The 23,474-nt window shown below is 43.4% G+C and overlaps 1 protein-coding gene across 1 annotated transcript in view; it reads right to left on the minus strand.

The window, feature by feature from the left end:
- The window catches only part of SEC23IP (SEC23 interacting protein), a 216,400-nt gene that overhangs the window by 114,276 nt on the left and 78,650 nt on the right, over positions 1-23,474 (minus strand). Inside the window, exons 12-14 of the mRNA XM_069239230.1 lie at positions 12,957-13,115; positions 11,289-11,384; positions 746-955 (exon numbers count right to left, since the gene is read on the minus strand). Of these exons, the coding sequence (XP_069095331.1) occupies positions 746-955; positions 11,289-11,384; positions 12,957-13,115 (465 nt within the window). The remainder of the gene's footprint in view (positions 1-745; positions 956-11,288; positions 11,385-12,956; positions 13,116-23,474) is intronic.

Consider the following 23,474-nt stretch of genomic DNA (forward strand, 5'->3'; position numbering starts at 1 on the left):
TGCCGTTGCCTATTCACCTACACCTTTGTTATGGCATTCCAGGTTTGGTGATTCTGGACTCATCCATTTTAGAGCTAGTGTGACTAGTGCCCTGCTATTACACAGTTTGACTTTAGTTTTAAAAGTAGGCCCACAACTTAGCTTCTGAGATCACTGCAACTAGCAGCACAATTTCTGCCTGACACTTGTTTCCAGTATTCAGGGACATGAGCGGGAATGTTGCTCCAGTAGCATTACATTTTAGCCAAATATAGAATTTACTACAGTCTAATTTGTGCAGCATCCTAGGAGTGATGTATGTTCTCTGTAATATATTCAACTAGACCAAGGAGAATCAAGAATTACTCAATGTAAGCATTACTCAGAGTCTTTTCCCTTTCTTTAGTAGCAGTTCGTGACTCATTTATATTTTAGTGCCAATATTTTCTGCGGAATATCTGCTTCAGTTTCCTGATATAATTCTATGACAGATCTAAAAATGACACAGCGTTCAATATCTATTTGATCTGAGGGAACGGTCATACTTTAATTATTCTGCTATATGGTTCTTACCTCCTCAAATGTTACAAATGATTCAGGTCCCCATTTTCTATAAGTCCTCCCCCATTTCATCTGGTCATATTGGTGTTATTGGTTGCTTGATTAATGTGTGGCTAAGACCACTGTGGAATCTGCATTGCTACAGAGAGATTGTGTGTATTAGTTTCCACAGTTCAGGTTCACTGCCAAGTTGCAGAGGCCTTACCTGTCCTGTGCCAACTTCAAAATATTCAAAGTCCACATTAACAGAGGAGACAGAGGCACCAACGGGGAGCTTCCGTTTTGGCAGTCCATGCAGCCGGCCTGTCTCTGAAGGGACCAGGTGAGCAGCCTCCTCTTCCTTCATTCTTTGTGTTGCTTCTTCCTTGGCCTTTTTCTGTGCTGCTTTGTTTTCTGCCTCAGCTTTCCTCTGCTCCTAAAAACAAGACAAGAGAGTTCAACATGATAAAACAGATGTGTGTATACACCCAGTCCGCCACCCACTTCACCGCTATTTCCCCTTCCCAACAAAACAAAGCTACATAAAGTGATATGTTGTACTGATGCCTATGACAATGAGTAAATACCCTTCACACACCCCATTACTACATCTGCCCTGTGACCCATTCCCACTGCAGTGAGAAGCTTAACACTTGGAATCTCAGATGGCCTTCATACTTGTAAAGGAATCTGCACATACCGATATGCGAAATGCATGAGTAAAGGGGTTAAGAGAAACTCACATGGCAAGGAATGCTGTTACACACTACCCGTCCTCTTTTTTCTGCCTGCAATATTACAGCTTTTCAGACACTGGATTCGACAGTCATTGAGCCTTAATATGAACTGTTCCATAATATTGCAAATATCCAATTAAAATGCAACCCACAACCCTTCTTATAGTAAAGAGAGGCTAGTGCTCCCCTCATATATAGTAACACAAGATGGTAAAGTTGGTGGAGATGTAGTGCAGAGGCACTAGCCTTCCTACCTGTCCCACTGGAGGAGAGGAGGAGTGCTGGCCATCCCAAGTAAAATCTGTCGAGTCCCGTACAACTGGGGTATTCACCCTTCCCCACAGACTATGGATTGTTTCCTGCATGTGACACCATACAAAATGGTAGTTTCCCTCCATGTTGTTTTCATGCATTTTAAGAAAGCAACACCAAGAATGCTGTGGCTCTTAGCTCTATCCTATAGGTCTATGATGAGTTGAGTGATATGTATAACTCAATTTCTTGCTGACCCAGACAAACTGCCTAAGATCAGAACTTTGAGCTCCTTTATCCCTGTGCTGGTGTATGCTTTGGCTGGCAAAATATGTCTTTTCCAAAACAGTTCAGTTTATCTACAACCAAAGTCTCATTCTTTGACACTCACTCCAGATAGAGCGTGTAACATTTTAAAGAGGGCAGTGGTTGGTCCTGGCTTTCGATGACTACTTGTAAGGTTGATAACTACTGGCTTCCATTGTTACCTTTGTATTTAAATCTGGGCTTGAAGGAAGACTGCTGCAGTTCGCAGCAACAAGGTTGGAGTTAGACCTTGAAATTGGTAAACTGCTTCTGTTGTCACTGACCATGGAAGAAGAGAAATATCTAGCATGCCCATACTTGGAAAGGGTCACACTTGTGGCTAGAGTACAAACAGTAAGCGCCTGTACAGTACCCCTGCGTAGAATGTTTTCTGGAGCGAGTGAACCACTTAAGAGAATGAAGACCTCGCAGTCCACCTGTCCAAAACAGATTCAATAATTGCTGACGATAGAGGCAGAAGCGGGAAAGGCTCTATCGTTCATAACACATAATATTTCAGACTTTGTGGAGACTGCATATGCTTTTGTCTAGTCATAGGGAAATACATAGGACGCTACTCTACTCACCAGACCTCTGAGCAGTGCATCACTGCACACTGAAGTAGCCCAATCACTGTAATTTCTCCTACAATATAGTGATTCTGCACCTGGACCGTACTCCTACATTCCATGTGCCAAGCCTCAATGGTGACTTGGTGGATTTAGTGTATGTCCCGGTCGTGTGTGTGCATCAGCTAATGAAAACTCTTGCATACGGTTGACTACATTAGAGATTCAATTCTTTGCAGTGTCTGGTGCCAGCATCCCTCATTGAATAACAGAATCTGAGAGCCCACTCAAGAAGGAAGGGAGAGCGGAGAAGAGGTGGGTTGTGGCCAGAGCGGTAGACTCTGGAACTGGGGAACCAGATCGAGTCTCGGTGTTGGCTCAATATCCTGGGATTCTGGACAGATCACTCAATCTCTCTGTGCCTTAAAAAAAACAACAAAAAACGAAATTCCGTTTTTTTTCTTTTTTTAATTTTCACATTCCTTTGTGTTTTCTGATCACTAATATGGCCTGTTGGTGGGGAAACTATTTTAGTCCCACGTCGGGATGGATGCCATTGCGCCCGTTCCTTCGCGGGCCCTATTACGAGTTTTCAACTGGGCCGGTGGGCAGAATGAAAATGTCACTTACCCAGTGTACATCTGTTCGTGGCATCAGTCGCAGTAGATTCGCATGTTCTGCAATAGCTCGCCATCTGGTGTTGGGCCGGAGTGTTACAAGTTGTTTTTCTTCGAAGAAGTCTTTCGAGTCACGGGACCGAGTGACTCCTCCTTTTGTCTCCATTGCGCATGGGCGTCGACTCCATCCTCGATTGTTTTTCCCCGCAGAGGGTGAGGTAGGAGTTGAATTGTAGTAATAGTGCCCATGCAATGGAGTGACTAAGTATGCACTTATTTAAGGTTGAGATGATACATATATAAATAATTGAAGGTAACTTCCAAACTGCTACAGGCTCCCGGGGAGGCGGGTGGGCACATGCGAATCTACTGCGACTGATGCCACGAACAGATGTACACTGGGTAAGTGACATTTTCAGTTCGATGGCATCTGTCGCTGTAGATACGCATGTTCTGCAATAGACTAGTAAGCAGTTATTTCCCCAAAAGCGGTGGATCAGCCTGTAGGAGTGGAAGTAGTCTGAAATAATGTCCTTAATACAGCTTGACCTACTGTGGCTTGTTGTGCGGATAACACGTCTACACAGTAGTGCTTGGTGAATGTGTGAGGCGTAGACCATGTGGCTGCCTTACATATTTCTTGCATTGGGATGTTTCCTAGAAAGGCCATGGTAGCACCTTTCTTTCTGGTTGAGTGTGCCCTTGGTGTAATGGGCAGCTGTCGTTTAGCTTTAAGGTAGCAGATTTGGATGCATTTAACTATCCATCTGGCTATACCTTGTTTTGAAATTGGGTTTCCTGCATGAGGTTTTTGAAATGCAATAAAGAGTTGTTTAGTCTTTCTGATGTTCTTTGTTCTGTCAATGTAATACATTAATGCTCTTTTGACATCTAATGTATGTAGTGCCCTTTCAGCTACGGTATCTGGCTGTGGAAAGAACACCGGAAGTTCCACTGTTTGATTTAGATGGAACGGTGAAATAACCTTTGGCAAAAATTTAGGATTGGTCCTTAGGACGACTTTATTTTTGTGTAGTTGTATAAAAGGTTCCTGTATAGTAAACGCCTGAATCTCGCTTACTCTTCTCAGGGAAGTAATGGCGATGAGAAATGCCACCTTCCAGGTTAGGAACTGTATGTCGCAGGAGTGCATGGGTTCAAAAGGTGGACCCATAAGTCTAGTTAGGACAACATTTAGGTTCCATGAAGGAACAGGTAGTGTTCTTGGTGGTATAATTCTCCTAAGGCCCTCCATGAATGCTTTAATGACTGGTATTTTATATAGGGAAGTTGAATAGGTAGTCTGCAGGTATGCAGATATTGCTGCAAGGTGAATCTTAATGGAAGAGAAAGCTAGGTTAGATTTTTGTAAGTGAAGCAAGTAACCCACTACATGTTCTGGAGTTGTGTGTAATGGTTGTATTTGATTAATATGGCAGTAGCAAACAAACCTCTTCCATTTACTTGCATAGCAGTGCCTGGTGGATGGCCTTCTTGCTTGTTTTATGACTTCCATACATTCTTGGGTAAGTTGTAAGTGCCCGAATTCTAGGATTTCAGGAGCCAGATTGCTAGATTCAGCGATGCTGGATCTGGGTGTCTGATCTTTTGGTTGTGCTGTGTCAACAGATCTGGCCTGTTGGGCAATTTGATGCAGGGTACCACTGATAGGTCTAGCAGCGTTGTGTACCAGGGTTGCCTTGCCCAAGTTGGTGCTATCAATATGAGTTTGAGTTTGCTTTGACTGAGTTTGTTTACCAGGTAAGGAAGGAGAGGGAGAGGAGGAAAAGCGTAAGCAAATATCCCTGACCAGTTCATCCATAGGGCATTGCCTTGGGATTGTTTGTGTGGGTATCTGGATGCGAAGTTTTGGCATTTTGCGTTCTCCCTTGTCGCAAACAAGTCTATCTGAGGTGTTCCCCAGAGTTTGAAATAAGTGTTCAGTATTTGGGGGTGAATTTCCCATTCGTGGACCTGTTGGTGATCTCGAGAGAGATTGTCTGCGAGTTGATTTTGTATCCCTGGTATAAACTGTGCAATTAGGCGAATTTGGTTGTGAATTGCCCAATGCCAAATTTTTTGTGCTAACAGGCTTAACTGCGTGGAGTGCGTCCCTCCCTGCTTGTTTAGATAATACATTGTTGTCATGTTGTCTGTTTTGACGAGAATGTATTTGTGAACTATTATTGGTTGGAAAGCCTTTAGTGCTTGAAAAACTGCAAGAAGTTCTAGGTGATTGATATGCAGTTTTGTTTGATGTACGTTCCATTGTCCTTGTATGCTGTGTTGATCGAGGTGTGCTCCCCACCCTGTCATGGAAGCATCTGTTGTTATTACGTATTGTGGCACTGGGTCTTGGAAAGGCCGCCCCTTGTTTAAATTTATGTTGTTCCACCACAGAAGCGAGAGGTAAGTTTGGCGGTCTATTAACACCAGATCTAGAAGGTGACCCTGTGCTTGAGACCACTGTGATGCTAGGCATTGTTGTAAGGGCCTCATGTGCAGTCTTGCGTTTGGGACAATGGCTATGCATGATGACATCATGCCTAGGAGTTGTAATACCATCTTTGCTTGTATCTTTTGTGTTGGATACATGCGTTGTATGATGGTGTTGAAATTTTGAATTCTTTGTGGACTTGGAGTGGCTACTCCTTTTGATGTGTCTATTATGGCTCCCAGGTATTGTTGTACCTTGCGTGGCAGAATTTTGGATTTTGTGAAATTGACGGTGAACCCTAGTTTGAAGAGGGTTTGTATGATATGATTTGTGTGATTTGAGCACTCTATTAACAAATGGGCCTTGATTAGCCAGTCGTCTAGATATGGGAACACATGTATTTGCTGCCTTCTGATGTGTGCAGCGACTACCGCTAGACATTTGGTAAAGACTCTTGGTGCGGTTGTTAATCCGAAAGGCAGTACCTTGAATTGGTAATGTATTCCTTTGAATACAAACCTTAGGTATTTCCTGTGCGATGGGTGTATTGGTATATGGAAATAAGCATCCTTGAGGTCTAAAGTTGCCATGTAGTCGTGCAGCTTTAGCAATGGCAATACTTCTTGTAGTGTGACCATGTGGAAGTGGTCTGATTTGATGAAAGTGTTGACTACTCTGAGGTCTAGGATTGGTCTCAGTGTTTTGTCCTTTTTTGGTATCAGAAAGTACAGTGAGTAAACTCCTGTGTTTATTTGTGTGTTTGGCACTAATTCGATTGCATTCTTTTGCAATAGTGCCTGCACTTCTATCTCTAGGAGATTGGAATGGTGTGTTGTTAAATTTTGTGCTTTTGGTGGTATGTTTGGAGGGAACTGTAGAAATTCTATGCAGTAACCATGTTGGATAATTGCTAGAACCCAAGTGTCTGTAGTGATTTTCTCCCATGCTCTGTAATAATGACCTATTCGTCCCCCCACTGGTGTTGTGTGGAGGGGGTGAGTGACATGTGAGTCACTGTTTAGCAGTAGGGGTTTTGGGGCTTTGGAATCTTCCTCTATTTCTAGGGAATTGCCCTCCTCTATATTGTCCCCGAAAACCTCCTCTATACTGTCCTTGGTAACTGGACGGTGTGGCTTGTGAGGTGCTGGCTTGTGTGCTTTGACCCCGAAACCCCCCTCGAAAGGGCGTTTTACGGAATGAGCTGTAATTCCCTCTGCTCTGCGGGGAGTAGAGTGCGCCCATGGCTTTGGCAGTGTCCGTATCTTTTTTGAGTTTCTCAATCGCTGTGTCCACTTCTGGACCGAACAGTTCTTTTTCATTAAAAGGCATATTGAGAACTGCTTGTTGAATCTCTGGTTTAAATCCAGACGTTCGGAGCCATGCATGCCTTCTGATAGTTACAGATGTATTAATTGTCCGTGCAGCTGTATCTGCAGCGTCCATGGAGGAGCGGATCTGGTTGTTGGAGATGGCCTGTCCCTCCTCAACCACTTGTTTTGCCCTATTTTGGAAGTCTTTGGGCAGATGTTCAATGAGATGTTGCATCTCGTCCCAGTGGGCTCTGTCATAGCGCGCAAGTAGTGCCTGGGAGTTCGCGATGCGCCACTGGTTTGCAGCTTGTGCTGCGACTCTCTTACCAGCTGCATCAAACTTGCGGCTTTCTTTATCTGGGGGTGGTGCATCTCCAGATGTGTGAGAGTTGGCCCTTTTCCTAGCTGCTCCTACAACAACAGAGTCTGGTGGCAGCTGTGTTGTGATGAAAGCCGGGTCCGTAGGAGGCGGCTTATACTTTTTTTCCACCCTTGGTGTGATTGCCCTACTTTTGACCGGGTCCTTAAATATGTCTTTTGCGTGCCGGAGCATACCAGGGAGCATAGGCAGGCTTTGGTAGGAGCTGTGGGTGGAGGAGAGTGTGTTGAACAAGAAATCATCCTCGACCTGTTCTGAGTGGAGGCTTACGTTGTGAAATTGTGCTGCTCTAGCCACCACCTGAGAGTACGCGGTGCTGTCTTCTGGTGGAGATGGTTTTGTAGGGTATGCCTCTGGGCTGTTATCTGACACTGGGGCGTCGTATAGGTCCCATGCGTCCTGGTCTTGGTCACCCTGGCTCATGGTGGTGTGAGCTGGGGAGTGTGATGGCGTTTGTGCTGGTGAAACGTTAATCACGGGCGGAGGAGAGGGTGGTGGTGTAACTCTTTTCACCACTTTTGGTTGTGGTGCTTGTTCCGTCTGGAACTCCAACCTTCTCTTTCTCCTAATGGGGGGAAGGGTGCTTATTTTTCCTGTCCCCTGCTGAATGAAGATACGCTTTTGCGTATGGTCCGCATCAGTTGCTTGTAGCTCTTCCTCAAACCTATGCTTCTGCATTTGGGAGGTTAGCGAGTGCTCTTCTGTATAAGAGCCTGAAGCTGGGTCGCTTGCAGTTTGTTTCGGCATCGAAACTTTGTCTGCGTGTTTTTTCGGCTCCGAGGTGACTTTTTTCCTTTTCGGGGCCGAAACCTCTCGGCGTCGATCTGTTTCGGTGCCGCTGTCTCGGCGTCGAGCCGTGTCCACACCGGCATCTCGGTGTCGAGGCTTGTCTCCAGCACTTTCTCGGTCCCGAGAAGGCTGCGTGCCGGTGTCTCGACCGGAGTCGGACGATCTCGGCACTGTTTGGGCCTTTTTCGGTGCCGACGGTCGGTCACCGATTTTATGGGTTGAGCCATGGCCTGGTGGCAGTGGCGTCCCCTGGGCCTTGTAAATGTTTCTTTGTGTGGTTTTCGACGTCTTACTCACGGTTTGTGTATCGTCGAATCCTTCGGAGTCTGAGTCTTGGATCGAGAAGGTACCTTCCTCTTCCTGTTCCTCGAACTCCCGTCGGGCTGTCGGTGCGGACGCCATTTGAAGTCTTCTGGCTCGACGGTCTCGGAGTGTTTTTCGGGACCGGAACGCACGACAGGCCTCGCAGGTGTCTTCGCTGTGCTCAGGTGACAGGCACAGGTTGCAGACCAAGTGTTGGTCTGTGTAGGGGTATTTATTGTGGCATTTGGGGCAGAAACGGAACGGGGTCCGTTCCATCGGCGTTCTTCAGCACGCGGTCGGGCCGACCAGGCCCCGACGGAGGATCGAAAAACTACCCCGAAGGGCACCGGAGCTCTTCGATCTTCGATGCGGTGTTGAATCTAAGTATGCCGATCCCGAACGCAACAATACCGACGAAAATCTTCCGAAATTAACTATTTTTTCTGTTCCGAAACTCGGAGCGACAGGAACACGTCCGAACCCGATGGCGGAAAAAAAACAATCGAGGATGGAGTCGACGCCCATGCGCAATGGAGACAAAAGGAGGAGTCACTCGGTCCCGTGACTCGAAAGACTTCTTCGAAGAAAAACAACTTGTAACACTCCGGCCCAACACCAGATGGCGAGCTATTGCAGAACATGCGTATCTACAGCGACAGATGCCATCGAACACAGTGTTTCTGCACTTCGGCCCAGCAGAAAACTCACCACAACATTGACGACGGCTCGTAATGAAGCCAGCGGCAATGTTGCAGTGCATCAGGTGCAACAGCACTCGTCACGAAAGCGCGACGGGGCTGTCAATGGGGGCCCCTGCCAAGTGCATGGGCAGTGCAGGCATGAGGCCCCCGATGCCCCTTTTCGCCATGCAAAGGCTGGTGAAAAGGGAACTCGTAATCTGCAGCACTGCTTTCAGAGCTGCCCTGGTGGATTACGACCGCCAGCCTGTCAACTCGCAGCGCCGGCGGTCAGACCGTGGCGGCCCCGCCACAGTCGTAATGTGGCAGTCGGACCGCCACTATGCCGGTGGTCAAACTGCCACCGAAGGTGTGGTGGTCTTAAGACCGTCACACTCCTAATGAGGGCCCTAGTCTTAATAAACCCATACTGATGTCAGTATTGGATTTATTATGACCTGCACCCAGAAGGCACCTTGGAGTTGCCGCCTAAAAACCTACCAGTCCTGTAGTGTTCTGGCTGACTGGTATCGACCAGCCTGCCACCACAAACGAGTTTCTGACCCCGTGGAGGTGAGAGCCCGCACTCTGAGGCAAGAAACAATGCCTGCTCTGGAGGAAGGTGTAGTCATCTCCTCCAGCAAGATGGCTAGTATATCTGCATCCCAAGGCCAGGCACTTCAAAGTCCCTGCTATCTTTGATATGCAACCCTGGCTTTCCCCATACTTGGGAGATGCCGCCCGTTGCCCATTTGGCACCAGTACAGAAGGGAAATTAGCTATGTAAGTAGGCATGTTGCACTACCAGGCTACTTACACCCCTACAGTGGGCGGCCTGATCTGCTTCACGAACGAAGGGTTCCTCCATATTGTTTTTGGTGAAACTAGGAACTCTGAGACAGGGTTATGCCCACTTCCCACAGGAAGTGGTCATATAGGGGGTGTAGTTACCCTAGGGGTAAGTAGCCCATTGGCTACTGCCCCACACTCCCTTAAACGCCCCTAAATGGAGTATTTAGGTGACCCTCTGACACCAGGAACTCAGATACAACTGACTAAAGAAGAAGGAAGACAAAGAAGACACGCACCAGCATGAGAACTGGGGACCAGCTATGGACTTTTTCGCCAAACCCTGCCTGGCTCTATTCCCAACAAATGCCAAGAACTCGACTCGTCCTGCAGCTGTGCATCCTCCAAAAGCCTCGGAGGGCCCCAACCAGCCAGCATCTCCCTTGGAGTGGAGGAGACACTTCCCTGCATCTGCAGGCACGGACCGCACTAGCCCGGTATGTCGTTTTGCTGGATCATCAGGCCCACCGAGGGAGTAATTAACCAGGAAGAGGTTGTTGTGTGATCAGGAGACCAACTCAGCCTCTTCTACTAAGCTTTGAGGCGCTGCCCCTTCAAGAACCTCACAGCACCAATACCTGGGGCACCAGAGCATTTGTCGCAACTGAAGCTTGCTGTGTGTCTAGTCCAGACACCACCACTGCCAAAACCAACCTGCCTCCCGAGGGATGACGTAACCGACAAGGCTTCCACCTCTGCAGGTGTGACCGTGAGCACCTTTGACTCACAGGAGCAGCCGACCAAAGCATTTTGCACCCAGGCACCCCAGCACAGGTCCATGAACTTCTTGCTCCCAGGACCCTCATGACCGAAGGGAGCCCCACCCCTTTTAGAAAATGTGGTGAGGAAATTCCTCAGCAAGTGAAGCTACAGATCCATGTACAAGGTGTGGAAAAAAGGGAACTGACATTGATGCACTGAGGCAGGCGCTTTATGGTCTCTGTGGCATCGCACAACGTTACTTCTGGCGCCAACTGACTCCAGAGGCCTCTACCGGCGACCTTGTTGCTTTGAAGTTTTTCAGATTGAGTCTGATGCCTGGAGGAGGTTCAACAGATGAGGAATCTACAGGTAGAAGTATCCATAAGAATATGTTTTTATACAGGCCAAGCTAAAATATAGGCAGAGGTTTTAGTGTCGGACTATTACAGGAGACCCCATGATGAATAACCTGGCTATTTAATTACACAGCATTATCATCCAAGGACTGTGGCACACCAATTGTAAATGGCTTTCCCCAACAGATTTTGCCCAAAATCCATAGTCACCCTAGTACTGAGAAAAAAACTCTCAAAACTCCTCAAATGTACAGGAGGTCATCAGGTACCTGGAAGCCCACCACCAGATCCTATCACAGGCACTGATAAAGAATAGGCCACACCTACTCAAAAATAGACATTAAACATGCGTGTCCCAAAGCATTTTTTTTATTAAGGCTAAGACTACAGAGTGAAATCCAAACCTTCATAAAGAAAATTAGTCTATGTGCTCAAGTGTGCAAATTCCCTGCCACAAAAGAGAATTCCACCAAATAACGCTTCTACCTGCTTCGAAGCCCACTCTTTCACAAAGTTTGCGATTTTCTTTCTTGGACCAAGCGGTATGCCCATTTCTTTCAGATCATCAATGGTACACATCAGCTAGGAAAGAAAAGCAAACAACATTTTCTTTAAGGTCAACATAAAAGTCTCAGGCACAGTATTTGAAAAACCTATGGATTAAAAAAAGAAATAAATTCAATTAATACTGTACAAAGAGCATGATACAGGAACTTTACCTTGCTGTTCATCTGACACCGATATTGTCCACATAAGATCAAAAAAGTCATGGTCCTCACTATTCAAGGCACTGCTGAGCCTCCCAACCAGAGGATTTGCCACAATTCTTGCTCTGATTTCTGGACCTCGTACAAGCTTTCCAAATACTGTCGCAAACTAGCGCAATACTGTCAGTGCAAAGGAAACTGGGAATGTATTTTCAAAATCCAGAGTTTCTTCTCTAAGCACTGTATCACACAGACCTCAAGGATGCTTTGCTGAAAACTATCATCACTATCTAAATGTGAGTGCCAGTGCGTATGACTCACAAAACATCTACCCCTGAAACACAAAACCTTTTTGCAACCAGTTGGACACAACACATCATATACGACTTGTACAGTGACAAATATTATTAGGGGCAGTCTTAGTGTAGTGAATGATGACACACATTTAAGGTATCCAATTTCGATTGCTAGCTTGCATTTGTAAAACATACCACTTGCCAAATGCATGAACTCTTGGCACTGATGCAGTCAATTTATATTTGTGCTTCTGCCTATAGTTTGGTTTACCTATCCTTTTTTCCGTCTCCCTGTAACTCACCCTATATATCTAAGAATGTGATCCTAGTGATGCTCTCTGTATGACTCTTAAACTTGTTCTGATTCTTTCTTTTCTTGCCCGAGTGGTAAGGGGGCAGGCACAGGAGAGATGGAAAGAGAGGAAACAAAGGGGGCAGAGACAGGATAAGATTGAATGAGTGTGTCTGACAGTAAATGTCTCCCTTCCCTTACTTGCATATTCCACTAAGCTTTGTTTTTGCCTCATTGATCCTATTTTAGCATTTATGTTGTATTTTGTGTCACCGTATCCAAATCACTATCTATGCCATTGTCATTTTGTCTGTGTTCATATCTCTTTCGCAATGGTATAATGCTGATGTCTATGTACTTTCCTTCTAGTTTAAGTGCATATTTCTTCTCCTCTATGTTTTTCTGTCATTGTGATAGGTGTCAATTTACATGTCCATTTCTGCCACACCATTCCCTTCCCACTTTCCAGGACTCCTATTTGTGTTGATGTTTGTGTCCTGGTGGCTTTGTTATCAACATCCTCTCACAGATTTACTATATACTAGTCCCACTACCTGTCAGGGAATCTGTGCCCACCCTAATTGTGACTGTTCTAGTCTTTGCTTCTGCTCTTCACTTCACTTCATTTCCCTGGAGAAAGCAGAGGGGAGGGTGGGGAGTTGGGTGAGGTGAAGTTAAGAAGAGGAAAAAGACAAATTGGTATATTTGACCAGCATATAAGGATATATGATTAATACTATAACTCGGATTAATGATATTGTGTTACAAGTCTTAAATAAATACCTTGTATGCTTAAGGGGTTGTAACAATTCGTTCATAACAGACCGAAAAAGTAACAAATAGAAAACATCATCTTTACCAGAGACTCCATGTCAATCTTCTCTTGCTCAAATGTGCTGTTGTAGTCAGATAGGCTCAGCAACTGCAGGGTCTCTTGAAGAGTCGGCGATTGGTCATGTTCCATTTCTAGATCTTCAGCTTCCACCATAAGAGAGTCATCAAGTATTGTACTGGATGCCTGGAGGAGAACATAACTAAGCATGATACATACACTGAACAGTAACTGCCAGAATCTATATATCAATAGGAAACTTGGACCTCAAATAGGCCTGTAGTACAAAGAGAGTAGTAGTGATGAAAGGAGCAAATTCAGCCAATAGTATGTTTAATTGTGAACCTTGTTCCATAAAAACAAGTACATCTTCAAAGATAGAGGAGATGGTGCTGGAGGATCAAACACACAGAAATTTCACATGGGGTGTCGATCAGAAACAGGCAGTGTTTCTGGCACCAAGGGAATTTATTCACCACAGTTTCAACACTTTACATGTACTGAAGAGAATGTTTTATTGGAGATGAAAAAGGAAAAACGTTACTTACTTGTAACTAGTTTTGCATTATGCCACTCTCTTCGATATTCATAAAAAGTAGGATAGCTCCCCATGTATGTGAAGAATCTCAAAAACAAAAAAATTATTTCAATATTTTGGAACACATTTGGTATAGAAAATAAGCCTAGAGGAGGACTATTTCTGGCTTTTTTGTATAGCTGCACACAAAGCAGCCATTTTTAGGTGCTTTTACATTAGGAGAAACCATGCAAAGCCTATCGGAATGCTAGTCCTTGAAGTAAATAAAGAATGCAATATGGCAAGCAAGCGTGTAGGAATATGCAGTGACCATTTAGGAATGTTTTTCCTTTGGATTTATGGAAAATCATTCCAAGATAGCTTCTGCACGTTTGCACACGCTAGACATCTTGGAATGTTTTTTCGTAAAGCATCTGAGCACAACGGGTAACGGATGTTGGTGGGAAGGGTAATTTTTTCAATAAAAACAAGAGGAGTCTGAGCAACCATGTGCATGGATAGACAGAGTGAAGGAGAAAAAGGAGTCCATCATGCACTGCAAGACAAGATCCAGACATTAGCAGTGGAAAAATACAACTCATGCAACCAAAACATGGTAGTGTCAAGCGGTAAAACGGGAAAAAGACTAGAATAAGTAGGAAAGAAGCAAGTCAGAAGCAAGAAAAGGAGACTGTCAAGAAAGCCATCAAATCATGATGAAGGGGTGGACACAAAGTCCACTTTAAGACCATTTTGGCTACAACAGGTTCATTTACAATTCACTTTTAGAACTGCATAACCCAGACCCATTTATATTGCATTTTTTTGCAATAATTTATAAATCTGAGTATATGTAGGTAAACGATTGCGTTCTTCATTATAGGTTAGATAGGGTGGGAATTAATTTAATTTGAAAGAAAATACTTTGTAAACATATTCCTTAATAAAATGTAATTTGAAAAAAGATAAAGAAGTTCCTTTGTGAATTGATATAGGAAATGGTTAAATAACTGCACATTTATTTGAATTTCGACCACTTCAATAATGGATAATTACACTGATATGGCACAATCAGCAGGTAGCAATTTAAGTAAAAAATGCTAAGTAAAATAAAAATCAAACTACATTAACATTTTAATTTACATTATTTAACATGTTACATACATTTTAACAAATTACACTAACTATGAATGGGTTGATTAAGTGATTGCGGTGCAAAGTGTGGGTAGTAATATAAATGGAATATATTATATTGTATTTGAGAACTAGAATTCTTTTTAACAATGTCCTCTAAATTAAATAATGTTAATTGTATTATTTTTAAATTGGTAATTATTTTTTAATTCATTAGGATAGTGAAATAGGGGCAAAGGTGGGTAAAACATTAATTAATTTACAATACTTAAATTACTATATATTTATACTATACAATTCTATAATAATATTATTGGTATAAAGAATACTTTTCAGTTTTAGATCCATATAAAAAAAATATATAAACCATGTGATAAGCAATTGAAATGTAACACTGCATTTACAGTTGAAAACAGGCAGCAATGCTTCTATAACAAAATCTGTAAAATGCACTGCTATATCAAATGTGATCCAAATGTTTGCGATGTAAATGTAATTTCCATAGAGGTATATTACAATACAATGTAAATGTTAACGTTGTAACTGCAGCATTTTAACATACCTATATGTAAATGTTTTTGATGAAATGTTGATATCCCAGACATTTTGACAACAGACGTAGAGGATAATTAAAAACTTAACCTGTTCTTTGAAGGATTCCAAAGCTGTATCTGTCCCATTATGCACTGCATGGTCTATAAGGCATTTTGTTTCTGAAGATCACAATGAGGAAAGCCTACCTAAGATCCTGACATCCAGGCAGAAGAAAAGGATGTTTGTCAAACTAGAAGCAATATTTTTGATGGAAGAGTAAATTACCTTTCCTTCTCTATTATGGGATTTTCAATCATATTCTTCAAGAGCAGAATAGAATGCCAAGCATAACTGACCATCAAGGGAGAACCAGAACATAGTTAGTCATGAATAAAAATGCTTCTGTAGGGAAACTGCCCGCCACTGTACGTGCTTTAGAGCCAGTATCAATGGTTCGAATTTGCTTTGTGCTTCCTCGAAGGGGCCTTTGCATTTTCAGTCATTAACATAGACGGTGATCTTCTGACAAAGATTGGCCTTGTGCAATGGCTCAAAAAGGAGGAGTCATTAACTAAGAAAAAAATATATATTTCATTTCCATGAAGGAAGGTAAGCTTCTAACTTCGAGAAAACAAAATATTTATTAAACAGGAATTATGACACAATATGCTTGCAGGGGACACTTGCAATAAGCAATATTGACAGCGAAACAATCTATAAAAGAGTAACGTTGCAAACAAGATTTAGGCAGTTTAAGAAGATAAGGTAGTACGATATCCTCTGGGCAAGTTGTCAGGTCTATCTTCTTCCCTTGACACACTGAGCCAAACATTTTCCATTTGAAAGCATAAAAGGACATTGTGGAAGGACCCATACAATGCAAACGGTCAGTGGTTCTGGTTCTGCTACATTAGATTGGACCCCAAAGGCACTACAGGGTTTGTTTTTTGACTTATTGACACAAAAGCAGTATGTACACCTATATATGAATAAAGGCACAGCACCAGAACTAGGGCAGAATCATAATTAAGCCAAAGTCGGGGAAGCATACAGATCCACCTTGCCGTTGTGACATGTGGAAGGAAAGGGCTTATCTGCCTGCTGAATAGCTAGTCTGCACCAATAATAAGTAATTTGTTCCTCCAGAAAAACGCACAAGATCAGTGCTCACTGGAAGACTAGAGTGATGACAATCTATGCATTGAGGCAGCCCAAGAGCCACACGTTCCTCACAGTCGAGCATGAATGAAGATTTGACAAAAAAAATATTACCAAGCTTGAGGAGCTGGATTACCGCCTTCCGTCATTAGGAATGGTAAGCATGCACTGCCCCCAGCCCTTTCTGTGTCTGTGGGGTTCCCTAAATCCTTTCCCAATTCCCTATGCAAACTGTAAGAAAACTACAAATCTCAGCAACAAGGTTGCTCCCATGACCTTAACCAATCAAGAACCTCTATCCTCCATCACACACCCCGTTTCCTCTGAGAGGTCCTCTTTTCTCTCTGCTCTGGCAGCAAGATAAGTACCTCTAAGGAATTTCTTGCAAGTTTTATCTACCACCTGGTATTTTTTTCTCTTGTTTAAAACATGATTGCATTTCTTAACACCTTGTGATTGAGTTTCTCATCTGTGACTTGCATACTTTAGGCCCTCATTTGCAGCGCTGGATCAGTTTTGCTTCTATTCAAAAGGGGTGGACTATGCTTGAGTCATCGGAGATGAACTTCTCCCACCATCTGAGGATGCCAACAAGCAGACCGTAAGGAGAGTTGCTTGCATTTGACAGAGAGCTGTTGATTGGTCACAGGGCCACAGAGCAGCTCTCTCATATACCTGTGTTTTTCTTCTCTTATTTAGGACTTCGGGCCTCTTACTCCGCATTTTTCACTCAAGAGATTCCACAGAATACAGCAGCTACCTCCTTATGATGGTAACGACAGGAGTACACTGTGCAAGTTCCTTATTGAGTTTACTGACTGGGCCTTTTGACTGTGGGTGCACAGTGATTAGTTACAGGCCACTTGTTTAGAGTCCTTAAGCATTTCAGATTTCCTTTTTTGACCCTTCTTATTCTGGCTCTGAACATCATGGGAGAGCTCTATGAGAAGGCTACGGTGGTCAATTACTAACCTGATAATGCCCTACCAAAACGAATCATTAGGAGAAAGATAAGCAACATCAGATCTCACTCTAACAATGTATGTAATCCAAAATCATATATGAATGCATTAATTGCAGGGTACAGGCAAGTTATAAACCATACATTGACTCAATTGGCAGTCACTTTATTTTAATACTTAACACATGAGGGGTTCAACTGAAGCATATACACATATATGCCCATCAGAATAAGCCAATCCACAAAACTATGCTGCATATATATAAGTGCTAAATGGCTCTTGCATGATATAGTGTCCTTAAATTGTCCATAAGCTTGCTCAAGTTGTTGGTAAGTTAGCACATGATTACATGTGGCGCAAGAAGTCTCTGAATTAATAAATAAGCAAGACCATTCTCAGGCCTATATGTTTGCTATACCTAAGTGTATAAGCAATTTCTTTGGGATCAACTTTTTCTTTTGTTCCTCTGTCAGGAGAACAGTGCCTGAGGCACTACAGCCCCTGGGCCAGTCCATGTAGGGAGCCGCTTGGTCAAGGCTCCCAGACAGGCCAGTCTATCACAAGACTCCACTCAGTTTCAGGACCAACCCAGGTTTGGGACTTTATTCCCCGCCAAGGGAAGCTTCTGCATTTCAGAGGAGCAAACAATGACCCTGGTGGATTACAGCTAAGAGTTGACTTTTGTTCCCATCTAAAACTAGGTTGAGGGTTAGCGGAATACCTTTTGGTTTGGAGGACTCTGACAAAGAATGCTTGGGTTCTTCAAACCTCAAAGGGGTTTACCATAGAGTACTTTAGGTCGCCAAAGCAAGAACATCAACCCCACTCTCTAGTCTTTGGACATGACCACATATAGAATGTGGTCACAGAAATTGTGGAGTTGGAAGCTAAAGGGGACTGCATGAGATCTTCCCTATACCCCCTGGGATTCCTTGAGCTACAATACCTAGGTACAAAGGAAAGAGAAAGGACTCCAACCGATAATTAATCTCAAGGAGTTCAAAGGCTGGTTGATCTACAGCTATTTGAAGATGGGAGGGATTCATTACCTCAGGGACATTCTTCAGTGGAATGAAGACTGGATGGTTACACTTGAAAGAAGAAAAAAAACAAGAACCAAAAAAAAAAGCATTACAGTTCCAATTTTCAGGGCTCACTGCTAATTTTTTCAGATCTGCTGACTCAGTTGTATCTTCTAATTCAAAGTCATTCCTTTCAGCCTCTCCTACGATCCTTTGTGCTTCACCAAGCTCATGAAAAATGTGGCAGAGTTCCTAAGGACGAGGGAAGTCAAGTTGATAGTTTATCCAAACAACCTCCTTCTTATGGATCTGCTGCAGGAATGTCTGCAATCACATTTGGAATGCCCAAAAACCTTCTTCAGGGTCTCAATTTTGTGATCAAAGAGGGGATGTTGGGCTAGACTCCCTCATCAAGACATTACCCTTCTTGGTTTCTTGAACAAATTAACAACGGTCACCTTTCACCTTCCAAAGCCAGAGATCATGACTAGGAGGAGAAAGTTACAGAGGTCTCTATCCCTGGACAGGATTACCCTGTGCAAGCTAGTGCATCTACTAGGCCTCCTGTCATCCACCATCCAGGTGATCTTCCCTAACCCTCCCTATTACCAATCACTTCAGAGGTTGAATGCCACCCATTAATCTTCAGATGGTCCTGGGCTATTTAAACTATTCCCCTTTTTGAGGGGAGGCTGAGACAGAAATCTAATAGTGCTAGACCACACAAGGCCTGGACTAGCACTAAAATCTTTATGAATGCCCGAGCCTGGTTATAGAGTAAGATGTAAGTAACAAAGGCTAAAGTGCCCATAGCATTGGTGTCTCCAGGAGGACAGTGGTCAATGAAAGAGCTAAATTCCGACTGTCTCAAACTTCTGGCCATCTCCTTTGCTTTGAAGTGTTTGGCGAAAGGCAAGACATTCTGTTACATTCCATGAAGAATGGACACCATGTCCACGGTCCACTAAATAACAACTCCAGAGTGCTGGAGGACTAACAAAGGACTTTTGGCTCTACAACCTGGATAAGAAGATCTCATTTGTGGCAGACCATCTCACAGGCACCTCCAATGTTGTAGTAGAGTGGAAAACCAGATTTTGGGGGAATTTCAGCAACTGGATGATGGACTGCTCTATCTTCTGGACACTCATAAGCAGATGAGTGTTTTGCAAGGAAGACCTCTTTGCTTCCCATCTAATCCACCAACTTCCGAAATACTTCAGCTGGCATCCTGACCTGGATGACTGGATAGTGGACGTGTTTCACCAGGACTGGTGGAAGATAAGCAGCTTTGTGCTTCCCCCATTAGCCATGATTACATGAACAGTTGCCCAGGTCCAAAGAAAGGGGATAGTAACTCCTCTCTGGAGAGCTCAGGTCTGGATTCTGGTTCTTCTACAGCATTTTTGGGATTTTCCAATCCTTCCCGCCATGGATTAGTAAATTCTGACAAATTGTCAGAGGCAGTCACACCACCTGGTCACTGAATGTTTTCTTTGTCTTAACACAAGCTGAGATTCTCGTTCACAGAGCCTGGGTGGACACACACATGTAGGAGATACACATCCACCTGGAGAACTTCTGGTTAGTGTGTAAGATGGGGTCTGGATCCCATGGCACCAGGACTTTTCCACGCTGTAAATTTTCTTGCTTGAATGTCAGAAAAGGGTGTGAGGAAGTAGTGATCTCAGTTCTCGTGCACTCCGGTATCTCAACTGGACACTCATCGATGGTTGAGGACCGCTTTTAATTTGTAACCTGTTGGGAGACACTCTGCTTTGCTTGCCTGAGGAACAAAGATAATTCTTGTTAAAGGATGTGAAATTGGTGCTCACATTTTCTTATTTTGACCCTCAAATAAGTTTTATTTCTTTCTGAAAAGAGATTTTGGCAAAGTTACATTGTCTGATTTCCTGTAGCCGAGTCTGAGATGTGAGTGCTTTGGGCTTGGCAGGCACAATGTTCACTCTCAAAAGGGTAACCTTTGTGATTGCAAGGAGGACTAAATCCAATACAAGGGCAGCATCATAACCTTCTTTTCCAGAACAGCAGATGTGAACCAACTCCTGATATCCATCAGAAAGCCATTAGGGGCAGGTTCTCCTACTATTATTGCTAGATGGGCTCAATGGGAAGTGTTGGAGGCTGGAATTGATACCTCTACTTTCAGTGCTTATTTTGCTAAAGGTGCAATAGCAGAAAAAGCTTTGGCACTCAGACGTAGCATGAAAGACATTATTAACATGGCTGACTGGCCAACAGCGCCTACCTTCAAGAAATTGTACTTTATTACAGTAGTGGATGTGACATCTCTGGTGGCAAGTGAACTCTGAACTTGCATTCTTAGCACAAAGTTGTGGAAATTATAGAGTGGGCCCCATGCTGCTAAATGCTCTAACTTGCTGAAAAGCAAGCCATCCCACACAAGAAATGAATCTTGTGACCAGCACATCTCAGGCATGGCACCTTTCAGCTACGCAGGCTGGTTACAAAGGCTACGCATTTGACTAACATACACTTAAATAACCAACCATTTAATTCCCCTTATAAAACAACTTAGCCAAACTTATTTTTGAACCACAGATTAAAACTGAACAAATACTATGTGGCTTTCTGCAAAGACCACCTTAAAGGGCTTCAACTATCAGACATTATATAGTGGCTCCTGGAGCTAATCAAACAGTGTTAAAGCTCTATTTCAGAGACCACTAATCCCAAAATGTGAATAGCAGTTAAAGTGAAAAGGGGACAAAGCCTGAACAGACAGATAACCAAAGCACAATAGACATACTGCTGTCCACAAACTCAGAAGTTTTCAATGAATGGCCAACAGAAGGCAGTCCATGACAAATATTCACATATGGCATACTATACACCAATCAAAGTCAAACATTTACCTCAGAGAAGAGGCTGATTGTGAGAAGTATGGGTAGCCCAACGCAGATGGTGTGCACCTGGCCTGGGACTGCTCTCGCGTTGCACAATACTGGGTGAGTGTTAATGGATCTGTCATCAATGATTGATATGCAAATAGCTCCGGACCCTGTGATTGCACTTTTAGGGCATGCTAAAGACATGCCTATAGCATGTTGTATGTTCACTGTGCTGGCACTCTTACTAGCCAAACATCAACATGCCATGAGATGGGGATGTGGCCCTTTGCCTACGATGACTGCCTGGCATAAACACCTTATCTATTGTAACAGGAAGAACTGCAGACTATAGGTACAATTACAACTGCTTAAAATAAGACCCAAAGACTTTTGGCAACTCTTACGGAATTTCCTAGCAACAGAATGAAGAATGCTATGAATTAGTAGGATATGTTATTATTCTGTAAAGTGACAACACAGACGTTTGTTGACCACTCAATGTAATTAGTAGCCCTAAAAGCAAGTTCTACCTTTTTTATATGGCTTGCGAGGTGGGAATAGGATGATAGTTTTGCATAACGATTAATGTGAAAAATCTAGACACATGAAAGTACTGGGTTTGTTAATCATTAGAATTGGTGAGATACTAAGAAGACAACTTGAAATGTTCAGGTATATATCTAACGTGACAGGCTGTTTCTTCTGGTTTGTATTACTCCTACAGAGCAACATATTTTAACAAGCACTGGCAGTCAATAGGTCTCACCTTTGCGACCTTATAAGTATTTAGCCATGCAGGACCTTAAACCTTTATCAGAAATAAACTGTGTTTGTGCACTCCTTCATACTCTTGGCATTAGACCATAATGGTCAGAATATCCCGAGAGGGCACCACAATAAAAATAGCATTTGGAAGAGTCATGATCATGTAACTATAGTTAACCCCTAGAGGGCATAACCACATGAAAATAGAAGTGCAGAGAGCATTGCAATACAACCATATATTCTGTCCTTAGACGGCTTAGTGCATTACACATGTTCAAACATAGCAGGCTTGTTAGAATATTATTACAAACAAGGCCCTTAGAACATAAACTACTCCCAGCCATGAGAGAGAGCTTAAAAAGACATTGAATGGTGGGAGAGGTTAGTGTGGGGACCCAGAAGATGAGCTAGACAGAAAGAGCACATCGTGCTGAACGTTTTGATGGTGGCCCTATTGTCCTAGGACCACCAAAGGTTATGGGAAAAAATGTGTTGTAAAAGGAATGCCCTGCAGAGCATTATGGGGTGAGTTTCCCCGAGTGCAGTGAATACTGAAGTATCAGCTATCCTGCTGTGCTGGGGAGAGCCCATTGAGGGTTTCCCTTGTGTTTTTCTATTTAAAAGGCACCAGTTTGTAATTTTTCAGCTGCTAAACTTGAGAAGAATTCAGGAATGGGGCTGCAAATTAAAAGTGCTCTAATCTTCCAGTTAAGCTCCTCCAGCTTGCAGCCTTTGTCGCAAAGAAACAGCAAGATGCCAGAGCAAGAAACAACATACCACCAGGAGCGAAGCAGAGAGGCAAAAGAAAAAAGTAATGCGCTGACACTAAGGTATATGGCCCATCGTGCAAGAATTATGGAGGATAGTGGCTCCTGTCTGGTTGAGATCATAAAAGTTGCCTTACCACTAGGTCACCTTTTGTTTGTTGTGCCATTTTGTAAATACTGCTGTTCATATTATTGGAACTTATTATACAACTAGAGTTTAGGAATAGGAGAAGTAAATGCATAATCTTTGCCTCCATGTATTTATGAGAACTGAAGATTTCCTTCACATATGTCTTGGACATTTTACATTTCATCACTTTAATAACAGTACCCAAAGAATAGAGTTTGTTGGGCAGTCACTGGATCATGCTCACTTTCAAAACCATTTTACCAGTGTTTGGCCTGAGCTTTCCCGATGTCCCTAGTGCTGACCTGAACTAAGTCACCTACTTGAGATGGGAACATTTCTGCAGCTGTGAACCACAAAGCAGACAGCTTTGATAAAGTATGGGGCCTTTGTATCTCATTTTGGCTAGTGACTTTCGGAAACTCTCATGCCCTAGATACATGAGAATAGTTAGGATCATTCAGAAGCAGCATCCACAGGCCTCAGAGAGTACGCTGAATACTACATTCACTAATGTCTGTGGATGGAGAAACTATGAAATTGGACGGTAATTACTATAATCTACTATAGGCGAGTGATACAGTAACATGCATGGATAAGCTGTGGGAGTGGAGTGGGGAACCTACCAGTGCACTTTATAATGTTGCTTGTTCCTTTAGGTTTTTTTCTTTCTTTCTAACCACCTT

The sequence above is a fragment of the Pleurodeles waltl genome, chromosome 6 (assembly GCF_031143425.1).
Source record: "Pleurodeles waltl isolate 20211129_DDA chromosome 6, aPleWal1.hap1.20221129, whole genome shotgun sequence".
Lineage (NCBI taxonomy): Eukaryota > Metazoa > Chordata > Amphibia > Caudata > Salamandridae > Pleurodeles > Pleurodeles waltl.